General features: G+C 54.7%; 1 protein-coding gene across 2 annotated transcripts; it reads right to left on the minus strand.

The window, feature by feature from the left end:
• Positions 1 to 58: 58 nt before the first annotated feature.
• Positions 59 to 13,838, minus strand: ROBO4 (roundabout guidance receptor 4). Of its 2 annotated transcripts, none has more exons than XM_082683733.1 (18): positions 13,459 to 13,838; positions 12,775 to 13,104; positions 12,390 to 12,547; positions 12,090 to 12,210; positions 11,707 to 11,834; positions 11,378 to 11,606; positions 11,006 to 11,118; positions 10,132 to 10,300; positions 9,786 to 9,968; positions 9,631 to 9,673; positions 7,326 to 7,462; positions 6,941 to 7,204; positions 3,483 to 3,590; positions 3,158 to 3,296; positions 2,779 to 3,024; positions 2,263 to 2,621; positions 848 to 1,054; positions 59 to 710 (listed from the first exon to the last, which is right to left on the minus strand). In XM_082683733.1, the coding sequence occupies exons 1-18, from the start codon at positions 13,760 to 13,762 to the stop codon at positions 700 to 702; spliced, it is 3,249 nt and encodes a 1,082-aa protein (XP_082539859.1). In that variant the 5' UTR covers positions 13,763 to 13,838; the 3' UTR covers positions 59 to 699. The 2 variants fall into 2 exon arrangements, with proteins under 2 accessions (XP_082539859.1, XP_082539860.1); XM_082683734.1 differs by lacking the exon at positions 13,459 to 13,838 and adding an exon at positions 13,300 to 13,358 and having other exon boundaries at positions 559 to 710.
• Positions 13,839 to 14,613: the final 775 nt, after the last annotated feature.

Genomic DNA, 14,613 nt, shown 5'->3' on the forward strand with positions numbered 1-14,613 from the left:
TCCCATATCTCCCGGTACCCTCCCCAAAATGACGCTCTGGGGAATGAGCTCACCGCACTCAAGTCATGACAGTTTTATGGTGGTCATAGAGTCCACAGTGCAAGGAAGGGGTTTGTCCCCCATTTTCCCACCTCCCTTCTTTCAGCTCCCTCCCTGGATCCATGCTGGCCCCTCTGCCTGGGTAGCTAGGAAGGGGCTCACCCCTCCAGTGCTGGTCAGTGTGTCCTCCTTCCTTCTTCTACCAGGTGTGGCTGGGGGAGAGGTGAGCCTGGGAGAATGAATGGACCCCTCCTGAGAGGGGTGGCTCTGTACAGCTCCTTTCCCTCCTGCCTGTCCCACAAGCTGCTGCTGTCCTCTGGGAAGACCTCTGGCTCCCCTATCTCCCGTGGTTCAAGTGGGTGGGGAGCTTTGGGGATAAGGCCGCTTCTCAGGCCAGAAGACCTGGTTATGGGATGGACGGAAGGAGGAGAAAGCAAGGGCGAGGAGTCAGGTCTCGATGACCTTTGGCTCCTTAAGGACTCTGGGTCTACTTTGTGCTTATTTTGTTTTGCTTTCATCTGTTTTCACAATCCCCGAAGGAGGAGAACTCTGCAGGAGGCCGGGCAAGCTGGTCCCCCAGCTGCAGAGACGCACAGGCCAAGACTGACACTCCATGGTGGGGGGTGGTTTGATTTTCTTCTTGGTGGTCTTGGGCACACTTCATGAGGAGTCTGTGGGGGAAGTCCAAGGGGAGTGGAGTTACCTGGCTGCTCCCTCTCTCCTGCCCAATAGCCTGGACTCCCTCCTGGCCCCTCCCTAGAATCCCTAGGTCAAGGTCACCCCACCAGCTCAGGAGACAGACACTTACTGGCAGCCTTGGGCTCAGGACGGCCACGCTGACTTCTTCGGGAAGAGATCCGAGAGTCGGGGGGCCAAGGAGGCAGGCCTCTTCCCAGCTGCTGGCTGCGGTGGTACTCCATGTCCTCTAGCCAGTCTGACCTCCACTCCCACAGCGGCAGGGAGAGGGGGGAGGTCAGGTAGAGGTCATCCCGGGGGGAGGGAGGTGAGGAGGCGTCTGTCAGGGAGGGTAGATTTATTTGGAGATGGCTAACCTTCACTCTGAGGGACCAGGTTAGGGCAGAAGACTTAGGGCCTGCTTAAGGCATACTCTCAACCCAAAAGATAAGTTAGCCCCAACTCGGCCCATTATTTCTGGGAGCCATTGGGTCCGATGGTTTCTTTAGAGAGAATAGTTCGAGCTGTTTCCTCCTAGCCCAGCTCTGGCCTTCTATCCGTACTGTCACCCTCCATCCCCCGGCCCCCACCCCAGGCATCTCTCTTTTCTTTCTGTCCTGGATAATCCTTGCTTTCCCATTTACCACAAGCCTGGTTGTTTTTCCTGGAGGCAAAGGGTAGAGTTAAGGTTCATAAGGTGGGGATAGGGGGTCTGACAGAGTATATGAGGAAGAGGGGACGCCTGGGTGGCTCAATCCATTAAGCGTCTGCCTTCAGCTCAGGTCATGATCCCAAGGTCCTGGGATTGGACCCTGCATCGGGCTCTCTGCTCAGAGAGGATCCTGCTTCTCCCTCTGCCTGACACTCCCCCTGCTTGTGTTCTCTCTCTCTGATGAATAAATAAAATCTTTAAAAAAAAAAAAAAAGGGAGGGGCACAGGGAGCGCTGAACTACTGTCTGCTGACATGGAGATAATGGTCCCACTCTGCTCGACAGGTGAGGTTCTCCTCACCCCGATCACAGACAGGGCAAGAGGAAGGGTTTGTAAGCATAGCAGGGGGTAAGAGAGAAAAGAAAAGAACTTCCTATAGTGAGGAGGATCTAGAACGGTGGGTTAGAGTGAATAGAAGAGGTGGGAGCAATCTTTCCCAGAGACCAACATCTGGGTTAGGAGGAGGAATCTGGAGGGAGGGCAAGGGGCCATGCAATTGGCTGCTTCTGGGCTTTAGCCTTGATCATTTTGTCCTTGTTCTATGGGTGACCCTGGGCAAGTTAAAAAGCCTGTTTGATTTATAGTTCCCTCATTTGGAAAAGAAAGATAAAGAATATTCCTTATTCTTCATAGAGTTGTTAATATTGAATGTATATAAAGCACTTATCCTGGGGCCGGGGACATAGTAATCATTCAATAAAAGCTCGCTGTTTTAAGGATAACCACAAAGACAATGTTAGGAAGCCTTGCCTCTTGGGGAAAAGGCTGGATTCTTCCAGGAGCTGTGTCTGTTCCAAGGGTGGAGGTGAGAAGTGAGGCAGGGTGATCTCACATACCCGTGAAGACGCAGTCCACCTCCCTGGGCTCCAGACCAAAGCCAAAGCTGTCCACGGCCATTGCCAGGGCCCGGGCGAAGTGGGCATCAGCGAGGAAGGAGCCATCCGAGGAGCTGACCAGGCTGGCTCTGGCGCTGGGGGCGTTGTCCTCGGAGGCAGAGCCCCAGCCGTTGGCCAAGGAGCCCTCACTGGGGGTGGGGGTGGAGCAGGGCCGGGGCGGGCACAGCAAGCCCCTCACTTCGGACCCCACACCTCCTCCAGCCCTGCCCACATCTGCTAGCTCTGAGGCTGTCGGGATGCTGATGTAGCCATAGGTGACAGGGGGGGAAGGAGCCCTGGGCACAGGAGAGACACTATTCCTGGAAAAGACACAAAACGGAGACAGGACCAAGGTTGGGGTGGGCAGGCTGGCATCAGGGAAGCATTCCCGGTGAGAGAGGGCGGGGCCGGGGAGAGAGAACCATACTCCTGCCGCAGCTTATCCCCTAGTCCTTTGGTCTCCCTCGGGGAACTCACCTGGGGGTCTCCTCGCCCTCACTGAGCTCCAGGCACAGGGCCACCTCCTCAGGAGTCAGCACACTGTCCTGATCCTCCCCCAGGGACGACAGTGAAGAGCTGGACAGACGACTGGACTCTGGGCTGGGACCAGACAGGGAAGAGGCCTGGGGGCTGGAGGGGCTGGGGGGACTGGAAGAGATCAGGACTGGGAGGGGGGCTGCTGGCAGTGGGAGGGAGGAAGGCACTTGGGGCTCTGCAGAGTGCCTGATCAGGGTAAGAGAATGATGGGTGCTTAGTGCAGTCCAGTCCATCCTCCCCCAACCCCCATCAGAGATCAGCAAACACCCCTCACACGCCCAGTCCCCCAGCCCTGCTTCCTGACCCCATGCCCTCTTACTGCATCTGCTGACTCTGAGCAGGGGTTCCATGAGAAGTGAGGGGTGCTGGGGGGAGAGGCCGTGAAGCCAGCTCTTTGGAGGAGCTGAGAAGCTGCGGTCCTAGGGCCCTCCAGGCCACCAGAGCCTGGGGCACAGCTCCTGGGAAACAATAGCCTGGGGGTGAGTCTGGAAGAACCCCCATCAGCCCCAGACCCCACCCCCAGCTTCCTGTCCCCACACCCCACCTCTCCAGGCTCCTCAGAGGCCAGAACAGCCACCTGCCAGGGCTGCGGGCCCCTACACCCTGCCTCACCCTCTCATTTCCCTTTTCGGGCCTCTTCTCACCCGGGCTTTGGGAAAGGTTTTTGGAGCCTCTATTCCCCAGCTCCCAGGCCCAGAGCTCCAGAGAGCGGCCAGCCCGGAGGGGTGGGGAGCTGTTGGCTTGCTGCAGCTCTGTAAGAGACAGTGGCGGGGGGGGGGGGGGGGGGAGGGCAGGGTGGGCCTTTCAGACTCCAACCCCTGAACCCAGAGAAAAGAGGGAAGAACCTCCTTCCACCCTCTCCACCCTCATCCAGGCAGCTATGATAAGGGAGGAAGGTAGTACTAGGCTTAGAGTCAGAAGACCTGTACTCAGAGCCCAGCTCAGCTCCATGGCTGCTGTGTGACCTCAGGGATATCCATTAACTTCTGTGAGCTTTGGTTTCATTTGGGAACACTCGGTCAAATGATAATTTTGCCAATTTTAATTTATTTATAAAAACAGATTGGGAATTTCTGGTGCCTAAAAGAGACTTCAACCATTGTATTTTCCTTATAGTATACATTCCAATCTTCCTGATCTCTATACCCTCACATTGCTACTTCTCTCAGGAATTTTGGCCCTGTGAAGACAAATATCCCTTCTTTTCTTGGAAAGAATCTGTTAATTTCCATCTCTCACAATACAAATATTTTGCATGGTTCTGGACCCTGCCCTGAGAAACCCGAGTAGATCTCACTTGGGAAGAAGTGTTGGATTGTCAAGTTGAGCCAAGTGGGTGAGACAAACCTGCACATGCTGGGTGTAACAGGAAAGAGTTAGTGGAGAAGAAGAGGACCTCTAGAATAGGAAGAAGTGTTGGTCTCACCGGGGGAGGCAAAGCCCTGCCCACAGATATTTGGTAATATTTGTTGAAAGAAAGAGCAAATGGATGGATAATATCAGAGATGAAGATGTCAGCACAAGGTGAGAAGAATCACAAGATGGCGGCTACCATTTGGCTCACTTGGCCACTTAAGAGATAGGGCTCTGAGTGAACCGTGACAGTGGAGAAGCTGAGGTAACTGAAGAAACAGACCCAGCTGTGTGCAGTGACCGAAGAGCATGCTTCTTGGTCAGGCCAAACCAGAAGTGAACCAAAAGGGTAATCGAGGGAAGAGAGTTCCCCAAGACTAGAAACCAGGAAAATAGCAAGGGAAGGGAAAAAGAAGCAGCCTTCAGATTAGTGTCATAATCAGAAACTCAGTTAGGAAAAGGGTTCCTTCCTTGGCAAAACCAGAGACCAGGCAGGACCCTTGAGGCAGAGTTGTCTAGTCAGTCCGATCTCAAATATTTGGAGGTCACCATGGGCAGCTTCAGAGCAGGACGAGATCAAGGCTATGGCATTCACCAAGACTATGTGGACCCTGGGAATCCATGTACAGTGGCCAGACCTTCTGAGCCACTGGGATGAAAACCCACACAATGGCTAGACTTCCTCCATCAAAATTTCCTTTTGTTCCTAGGCTGCTTTGTTTTTTAAATTTATTTCCTTTATTTGTTGTGTGACCTAGGGAGTCCTGGAGGCCAACTTCAGGTGCTCTAACTCTGCTCTCAACAGCTTTGTCTCGTCTAGTTCTGGCTTCCTGAATAAGCTCAGAAAAGGGGACACGTGTTGGTTGGTTGGTGTGGACAAGGAAGAGGAAAGGCCAGTCCTAGAAAAGGCCACTTTTGCCCCAGCCTGTTCTATTTCCTCTAAAGGATTCCCATCACAAAAGCCTTCCACCATATTTGCAATCACTTAGATTTTAGTTTTCAGTGTTATTGGAGCCAAGTGTGCGATAAAAATGTTATCAAGATGAGGTCAGATCTCATTGGGCATACCTGAATGGCAATAAATATTTGTTTGAATTCATTCAGTGTTTAGGACAAAATATAATGGACGAAACATGAGAGAGTGCAGTTGTGGTGGAGAAAAAAACCCAACTAAGGTCAAATAATAAGAAAAAAGGAATAATGATGTCAAGGGGAATAGCGGGGCACTGAGAAAGCTTGCCAGTGTCAGAAGACAAAGAATCCTCAGTCTTTTGGACTCAGGGACAGCAATAGAGCCAATTTCATGGCTCTGGACAAGACCATGGCATGGTCTTGCTGCTGCTGGGGTCCCGGGAACTGGAGGTGGGCCACTGAGTGTCCCCGGTGCAGGAGAGCTGCTGTGGTTGACCAGTGGGGCTGGGGTCAGGAGACATAGGCTGGAATGGGGACCAAAGCCTCATCCCAGAATTGGAACCTGTCTTAAGAATTGGCTATAGAAAACTACTCACTTCCCCCCACCCCCACCCCAGTAGTATTAATGTTCTAGAATGTGCTATACGTCATATCCAAGTGAGTATAGTTCTCCATGGGAAGGCGGGTTTTTAAAGGGGACTTTTTCAACCCCTTTTTAGCGGCTATTTCATTACCACCTAGAATTTCTAATACTATAGTTCTGAGGCAGTGCTGGAAAGAATGCCAACTTTGTTAATATTTAGAGTCATAAAATTCTGGACACTGGACAAGGTCTTAATTACTCTGAATCCATCTTTGTCTTCATGAAAGTTGGATTATATCCACTTAAAAAAAAAAAAAAGAATTGGCTGTAGGACATTTGTAAGGCTTACTAATCAGCACAGAAGGCGCACGAAGACAGCAGGTGGAGTGCAGACCAGTGTTCAGCAAGGAGAGAAAATAGTCAGTGTTAGAATAGAATCCCTCAGGGGTGCTCCCAGAGGGTGGCCTTGAGAAGCGGGCTACTTTGGCTTCAAATCGGAGTTCAGCAGCTTACAGCTTGTGGGATTTTGAACAAGATACTCATTTCTGATCCTCTTTCCCCATCAGCAAAATTAGAGAAATATTACCTAGCCAAAAGGTTGGAAGCTGTTTTTAAAGGAAATAACAAACACGTATAAGTCACCTAACATATAGTAGTTGCTGAAGAAAGAGACCCTGATTTTTTCTGTCTTTGGGAAGGCAAAGCTGGTAGGCAGAAGTCAGGAGAGATATCCAGGCAGAAAGGAATTACTCACTCTTTTCTGGAAAGTGAGTTGGGAGTCAGTGTCTGGGGAGGCCCCAGGCATAGTGCACAAGGAGATGAGGTCACTCTAGCACTGGTCACATGCTTTCAGGTTCTAATGTTGCTTATATGCTGGTCAGCCGCTCTCCTTAGACTCTGAGACCTTAGATGGCAATAGCCATCTCTCGTGTCCCCACGGCTGGCTTACAGTGGTGCATAAGGTGCTTATGAAATGTTGGCCAACTTCAAACAAATACCGAAGTCGGGCCCACGACTGCTGTGGCCAAGCGGAAACAGAGCCCAGCCTAAAGAAAAGCAGAGGCCGGCACAGCCCTCCCTAAGTGCTCTGGTGATAGTGGGGAGACCCCGTGTCCACCAGGACAGGACTGGAAGCCACCAGTGGGATATAGCCCACATCCAGCTGCGAGGCCCCCAGGCCACGTCCCACCACATTCCCACTCCTATTCCCTCCTGCCACCTGCTCCAGGCTGTGTCTCGCCTCCCCATCCTTACCCTGCTTCTTTTTGGCCTTCCAAGCCTCTGCTGGGGCCAGAGGCAAGCGGGGGGAAGCGAGGCCCCTGCGGCTGCACAGGCTGTCTGGACTGGGCCAGGGGCTGGAGAGTCGGGCCAGCTGGGGTGGGAGACGCCTGACAGCTGGGGTCTTGGGACTTGGCCGAGCTGGGGGACCAGGAGGCAGCTCAGCGATGAGGGAACCATAGAAAGTACTGGTGTCGGGAAGCAGGGGCACGCCAGGGCTGCGGGGATCCCAGGAGATCACTGTGGTAGCAACGACAGGAAGAATTATGGTGAGTTCATCCCACCCTGCGACCCCCACGCCTGGCCCTGGGGTCCCCCTGCTCCCCAGCTGGGCCCTGGCCCCTCCACTGGGCATGCTCACAGGAGCCACGACAGTCTAGTGGATCCCGGCGGTCCACTCCCAGCCTGCTGCTGAGGCTGCTGCTGCTGCTCAGGTCCCGAGAGCCCGAGGTGGAACGCCAAGTGTCTGCCAGCCAAGGGGAGTCGCTGTGATCCATCCTGGGGCAATGGAGGGTGGGGGTGGGGCAGGAGAAAAGGGGGGGAATCGAGAATATAATTGGCCAAGACCTCCAGCTCAGAGGGGAGCCGAGGGGTCAGTAGAGCTTTATTCTCCCTGCTCGCTAGCCCTTCACAAACTCCTGAAGATCTCTGACCTGGTGGCCCGAACTTAGTGGTCTTTTCTTATCCTGGGATCAGGGGGAGTCCAGGTGGCCCAGAACCAGGAGGCAATGAAGAGGGACAGCTATGTACCCAGACAAAGAGGACACAGATGTGGGGGCAGACAAACCCACTGTAAAAATCCCCGTCTGCCTCAGCCTAGCTGTGTAGCCCTGGGCAGCGAGGTCTACTAGCCTCTCGAAGCCCTGGTTCCTTATCTGTAAAAGGCCACGAAATAAAGCTTTCCATATAAGGCTGATATTGTGAGTTGAAATGAGGAAATGTGAGATCACTCAGCTAGGAGCAGGAGTTTGCTACATGGATGTTGCCTTTCTCTGTCTAGTTGGTTTCCTTTTGAACTGGATTCCCTGCTGGTTGCCCAAGTAATCTTTCAAGAATAGGGATCAGAACAGAGCAATTCTCTGTTCTTCAGTGGCTCCTGATTTACCAGGATAGAGCCCAGCTGCCTAGCACGGATAACAGGGCTAACAGACCCCTTGGTGGGGCCTCCAGCTCCCTAACCTTATTCTTTACTCTGACCCCTCATGCACCCTATGTCCCAGCCAGAGCAAATGGCTTATCACAGGGGAACTATGACCATAGCCAGCTAGTCCTTGCTGCTCCTTTTCCCTTCCCCTTCTTACCGTTAGGGTAAACATAGAACCTTCCTCCCATGTTCCCCCACCCTACCCTGCCTCCACGTATCTTGTACATGTTCCTGCATTTCTTTTCTTTTGCTTTCTTTTCTTTTCCTTTCTTTCTTCTCTTTTCTTTTTTAAAGATTTATTTATTTGAGAGAGAGTGAGAGCAAGAGCAGGGGTTGGGGCAGAGGGAGAGGGAGAAAGAAAGAGGGTTTCTGCTCAGGTGACCTGAGCTCGGGGTTCTGAGCTCAAGCCCCATGTGAGGCTCTGCACTTAGCGTAGAGCCTGCTTAAGACCCTCTCTCCCTCTGCCCCTCCCCCCATCTCATTTTATCTCTCAAGTAAGTCTTAAAAAAAAAAAAAAAAGAATGGAATCCCCCCTCAAACACAAGGGATAATGTCCCAGGGTATCCAAGGGCTCCAGGGCATCCAAGGGCTCCAGGGTAGAGCAGACAAAGCCCAGGAAGTAGCTGGAAAACAAAGGCCAGCGAGCACAGAATAAAGAATAACGCAGGAATAGGGCCCAGTTAGCTTGAAACCTTGCTCTAGGCTGAGACACTGACTGCAAAACGGTAGCCCGAGGGCTGAACGTGCCCAGCCCAGAGCAGGTGTTTGATAAATTTCTGTTGAAAGATGCAGAGTTGGAATGTAAAGCCCTTCAGAGGAAATCCATTGAGATAAAGAGCAGGAGCAGGTGGGCAGAGAGTTGAAGTGGTTATTTAGTGTAGAACTCAGCCAATAAGACAAAAAAGGATGTTTTCTTTCTTAGCATCATGTCTTACAGCTGCAGACTTGCTTTAGCAGCCAAAGACCCTTGGAGCAGGTGTACCTGCCTGCGGACCCTGATACTGAGAATGGAGTGAGGAGGGAGAAGCAAGACCGTAGAGGCAGAGCGCCCTCTGCTGGAACTGTGGGTGATTACTGTGACCGAGAGATCCCTCAATAGGTAGATGATCTGAATGCAAAGGCACTGTGAGGTAGACACCAGGTATACAGAGAAAATGAGAAATTTGACTGGTCTTCCCCTGCTAGGTATTCCCCACATAGCAGAACGAGTCAGCAGGAGAGTCTAGCAAGTATTAGTGAGAGGTGGGGACAAGCACACCGATTAAGCTTGGGGTGTTACTAAGTGAGCAAAGTCACTCAAGTCAGGAGTCTCGGTTTACTCAACCATCAAGTGGGGTGATAGGAACATAAATGAAAGAGAAATTAATTCTCCCTTGGAGTTCGGGAGAGATTTGCATAGTAGGGTCCCACAGTGCAGTGGTGGCAGTAGGAGAGATAATATTCTATCCAGTTCTCCATCCCTGCTCCACTGTCCCTTGGCCCTTGCCCTTGCCACACCTCCAGCCCCTCCCCCATCTCTCACCTGTGCTTTAGGATGGCGTCCTCACTGGTGTATCTGTACAGACCTGGGAGAGGGTGAAAGGAAGGCTAGATCCAGAGTGTCCAGCACCAGGCCTGAGCTCTAAACCCCTGTATTGTTCGGCCTCAACCTCTTGGGCGTCCATCGCCTCCTCTCACCTGGGCCCAGGTGCACCCCAGCTCGGCGCCGGCGGTGGACACACACGGCAGTGCCCAGCAGCAGCAGCCAGAGCAAAACACCCCCACCAGCAATCACTTCTGGCCGCTTCAAGGTGGCCCGCAGCTGCTCCAGGGTCCAGGGACCATCCCTGAGTTCTTGGGTGGCTCGCTCCATGGTCCGCTCTGTTCAGGGATGTGAGCTCAGTGGGCAGGGCGGGTTGGGTGATGAGAGTGGGGCAGGGGTGGGGTGACAAGGGTGGGACAGGGGTGAGATGAGAGTAAGGGGAGAGGAAGGCGGGAAGGGGGGCTCACAGGGTATGGGTGGGCTTGTGGGCACTGGCCTCACCTAAAAGGAGGCAGACAGGGCTACTGGGGGGCCCAGTCCCGGCGCCGGTGACAGCAGCCACTTGCATGCAGTAGGAACCTGGCTTTCGGGTGGCAATCTCCAGCTGGGTCTGCTCGCCCGCCACTGTCCAATTGGCTAGGGGCAGTGAAGTGTTGCCTAGGCTCCAGACCTGAGGCACAAGCAGAGATCAGCACTTATCCCCCTGCTCCATCTTAGGAGCTGAAACCTTCATCTCTGGGCATGTGACCACCCTGCCCTGCTGCTTGCCTGGGGACCTTCCGTGTGCCCCGTGCGGCGGTACTTCCTATTCCTCTCTCTGTGCAGAGTGAGAGAGACTTCTCTCTAGCCTGACAGAAACAGGACCAAGGCAATCCGCTAAAATAGACACTCTGCCATGGTTCCCAACCTTCACTGTGCTTTAAGGTCCCTGGGAGGGTTTGCTAAAAATCCAGGTTTCTGGATCCCCGAGTTTCTGATTCACGGAGCCTGCCAGGGAAGGACTCAAGGATGTGCGTTTCTAACACGTCAGGCGCTGCTGCTTCTGGTCCCAAAACCACATTCTGAGGCTACTGGCTTAGAAGGTGGGAGTCAGACATGGCCTGGTTTGATTCCTGCTCTGTTTCCCACACCCGTGACCTTGGCCTCACTTTCTGTGTCTGGAACGTGGGGCTAATAACCTGGGACGGACTGTGAGCCAAAAACGAGATCAGGTAGGAAAGGGCTTGGCAGGGTCCGGCAAACCCTGGCTCAGTAGCAGTGAGTGTCCCTTGCTTCTCTGTGGGGCGGGGGTGGGGGGGCGATTCCCAGTGCCCCAAGCAAGGGTGTGAAGGGTGCCAGAGAAGAGGGATGTCCTGGTAGGACCAGAAGGATGTACCTGGTAGCCCCGGATGATGCCATTGTGGTTTTCAGCAGGTGGTGGGACCCAGCTCACAAGGACACTGCTGTTGCCAGGTTTTAAGGTCACCTCCTGGGGAGGGGCACTGGGCACTGGAGTGGGGGAAGAGAGGCTGTAAGGGATGGTGAAGGAGGGGACTCCAGGAAGTAGAGCTGGGACAGGGATGCGGTCACAGACCACGCTGATAAGAATGAGAGCTTCCTGCAGCTCAGCTTGCTGGCCACACAGCAGAAGGGAGTCGGGGAGTAAGACCCACCATCCCCCCAGACTAGAGTGGGACAGTCCAGGGGCCCACAGACAGCAAGGGGCCAGCCAGTATCCTGCTGAGTCCTGCGGGCATCTGTCTCTGACCTTGCTCGGGCAGCCTCAGGAGCAGCACGTTGCTTTCAGGGCCTTGAGCCCGGCCGGAGGATGGCCTCACTTTGAACTCGTAGTCTTGGCCCCAGAGGAGGCCTCCAAGCTCCGCACTCTGCCAGCCGGCCAGCAGGGCCTCTGCCCATGGAGCTCCCGGGCCTCCTGGGGCCGTCTGGACCCTGAACAGGGCTGTGTAGGACTGAGCAGGTGCGGCAGGGCCGCTTACCTGGGAGACAGTCCAGAGGAAGGATGGGAGTCAAGGGGGTTTATGACCAGTTCTTCCTTGAGCTCTGGACAGGCACCCACTCCTAGGTCCTGGGCCTTACCTTCCAGCTGAGCCACACTGCGGGCTCAGGCCTGGTGCTCTTTGCCGGGTCTGGGTTCAGCAAAGTCACATTTTCCAGCTGAATGTGCACAGCCAGCAGCTCCAGAGGCTCCTTATACTTTTGGGGCTCTGTGGGGAGCAGAGGGCTGGTCTGGGGCCTATAGGCCAGAGTGATGAGACTGAGGAGTGAAACATCCCCCAGACGTGGAACAACCACAATTCCCAGGTTTCCCAGTCTAGAGCACTCCTATTTCTCCTCTAGGATGGGTAACCTCCCTTTAGATGGGGTCCCCATCACTCTGATCCCCATCCCAGGTTAATCTGCACATACCCTCAGCCCAGCCCAAACAAGGCCCTACCTTGAGCTGACCACCCTCGCCTTACCCTGGACAGATACCCTGGCTGCCCGGCTCTCCCGCTGTCCTGCACTGTTGGTGGCCACACACATATAGGTCCCCGCGTCGCTCTTCTCTGCTCTTGCCAACTGCAGGGAGCCCCTGGAGACCTGTCAAGGCCAAGTGCTTTGTGGAGTCTTCCATGTGGGGAGGGGCTCTGATGGGGGAGGGCAGCTTAGGCCCCTCCTCAAATGCTGCAGGGCACAGGGGGCAGGGGCAGGTCACTCCCTCCAGGTGTGCCCCATTCCGCTCAGGACTGGAGAAAGTACGGGAAGGGGGCCACACTTACCGTGTGCCGCCCTGGCTGTAGGTTCAGGGGTTTGCCATCCTTCCACCAGGAGACTGTGGGCTCTGGGAGGCCCCGGGGCGGCCCACAGTCCAGAACCATTGGCTCACCCACTGTGGCCACTGTATCCTGAGGCTGGGTCTGGAAATCCTCCCGAAGATCTGCAGGGATGATGGAGGGTCGGCAGGGGGGCCCTGCCTCGGTGCCTCCCACGACACTCGCCCCATTCGGCTTTACCCACATTTTCACTGCCCTGTGTTCACTCTTCACAGCCCCCCACCTCAGTTCCCCCAGCCCAGGCCTTCCCTCACAGACGAGCCCCCAGGTACCCTCAGCTCGGGCCTCAGGCCCCAGGTGTGCCCCGCCCTGCCCCCCCCCCAGGCCTTACTAGCTGCAGACAGCCGAGCGCCTCTGCTGACCACTGTGCCCAGCCGGTTGCTGGCCTCGCAGGCGTAGACACCCAGGTCTGCGGATAGGGTCTGATCGTCGTGGGCACGTCCGGAGGCCAGGGGCCGCCGCAGCAGGAGCGTTCCATCAGGCAGGAGGTGGTGGACGTCTGGAGGGGCCATGCTCAGGGGCTGTCCATTCAGCAGCCAGCGGATGGTGGGAGGCGGCTGGCCTGAGGCTCGGCAGCTCATTTTGGCGGGGCCTGCGCCCTGGAGCAACTGGTCCTGGGGGTGGACTAGGATCTGGGGTGGGGAGTCCTGGGCCATGCCTCCTGCAAGGGAAAGGGGGGGTGGACTCCACTCTGACTACCAACGGGACCCCGCAGATCCCTGAACATCTCTTCTGCCTTCTCTTGTCTGAGATAACTTCTGATAACAACCTAGCAGGGAGGGGAGAGAGCTAGCACACAGGGCGTCCAGGCAGAGCTCTTAATCTGTCTGTCTTTTTGTCTCTGTCTCATACATACATCGTCATCTTCACCATCCTTTTCACCATCCCATCATTGTCCTCCTCTCTGGTCCCCCTACTGCAAAAGGGAAACAAAGGAGCAAGGGGGCCTCTTCTCCCCCGGGCCAGGCCTTGGATCAGGGGAGCAGGGTCTAGGAAAGGGGAGGCCCGCACTCACCCGTGACAAGCAGAAGCAGGAGAGGCAGGGGCCCCGGGGCCCCAGGGAGGCCTCCTCCTCCAGAGCCCATGGCTGCTCTCGGGCTCCTATCCTTGTCGGAGGGAGCACTTTGTACTGCTGCTCTGAGCTCACAGCGGAGGGAAGGAGGGGTGGGGAGGGGTGGTGGTGGTTGTTTGTGACCGAGACTCTGCCCCAGGAGGGAAGCAGCTTTGAGGAAATTCATGCTTCCTGCCTGGCCCTCAGAGCCTTGGAGAACGGGGAGGAGACCAGCAGAGAGAAACTCTGGCCTTGACCCTCTAACCATAACCCTGACTCCAGCTCTGGCCCTAAGTTTTACCTTGGGGTCGAGTCTTTGATTTCCTAAAGGTGACCTTCACACTGACATAATTCCAAGCACAGCCTTCAGCCTCTATTTAAACCTTGATGCCAACCAATCCTAGTCCCTTGGCTCCAAGCGCTTCCCTTGCCACAGTGGAATGGAGACCCAGCAGTGGTGACTCAGGGCACCGCAGTGAGAAGCTGAGGGTAGGAGAAAAGTGGACCAAGGCAGCTAGAGGGAGGGTGGCAGGAGCATATTGTCGTGCAGTCCACGACCCCTAGGATAGGGGGGTGGGTAGGGCAGAAGATGGGAAGGCTTTAGGGGCTCCAGAACAAGTTGGGAGGTGCTCACGGTGTGTACCTACTTGGCTGGGAGACAAAGGAAATAAGCTGTGGGAGACCTTGGGCCAACTCCTTCACCCTTGCAACTGGTAGGGTTTGTAATAGTAGGAATAATAGTGAAAGTCTCCACCTTGAGGGTTGGAGTAAGACTGAGATGCGATCCTGCATGAAATCACTTAGAACAGCGCCGAATGCATTCTCAGTGACGGGTAAGCCTTAGCCAATATTGTTATTTATTTGTTTTTACGCACATGCCGTCACTGAAACTATTCAAGCATCCTTGGCAGGTATCTTTCTCAGGGTCTTTCCAGCCCTGCAGCCTGGAAGCAAGCCTTGCAGCTTTTGAGCCTGCAATGTCCGCGCTCACCCTGCCGCTCCTCCCTGCCCCCTCCCCTAGAGAGACGCTGCTTTCCCCTCTCAGAGACCAGCTACTGTTTACAGGTCTCTTCCTCCCAAATCTGGAATCTCAGCCATTTCCTGGAGCTGTTCCCGGAA

This window comes from Mustela nivalis, assembly GCF_964662115.1.
Source record: "Mustela nivalis genome assembly, chromosome: 9".
Taxonomy (NCBI): Eukaryota; Metazoa; Chordata; class Mammalia; order Carnivora; family Mustelidae; genus Mustela; species Mustela nivalis.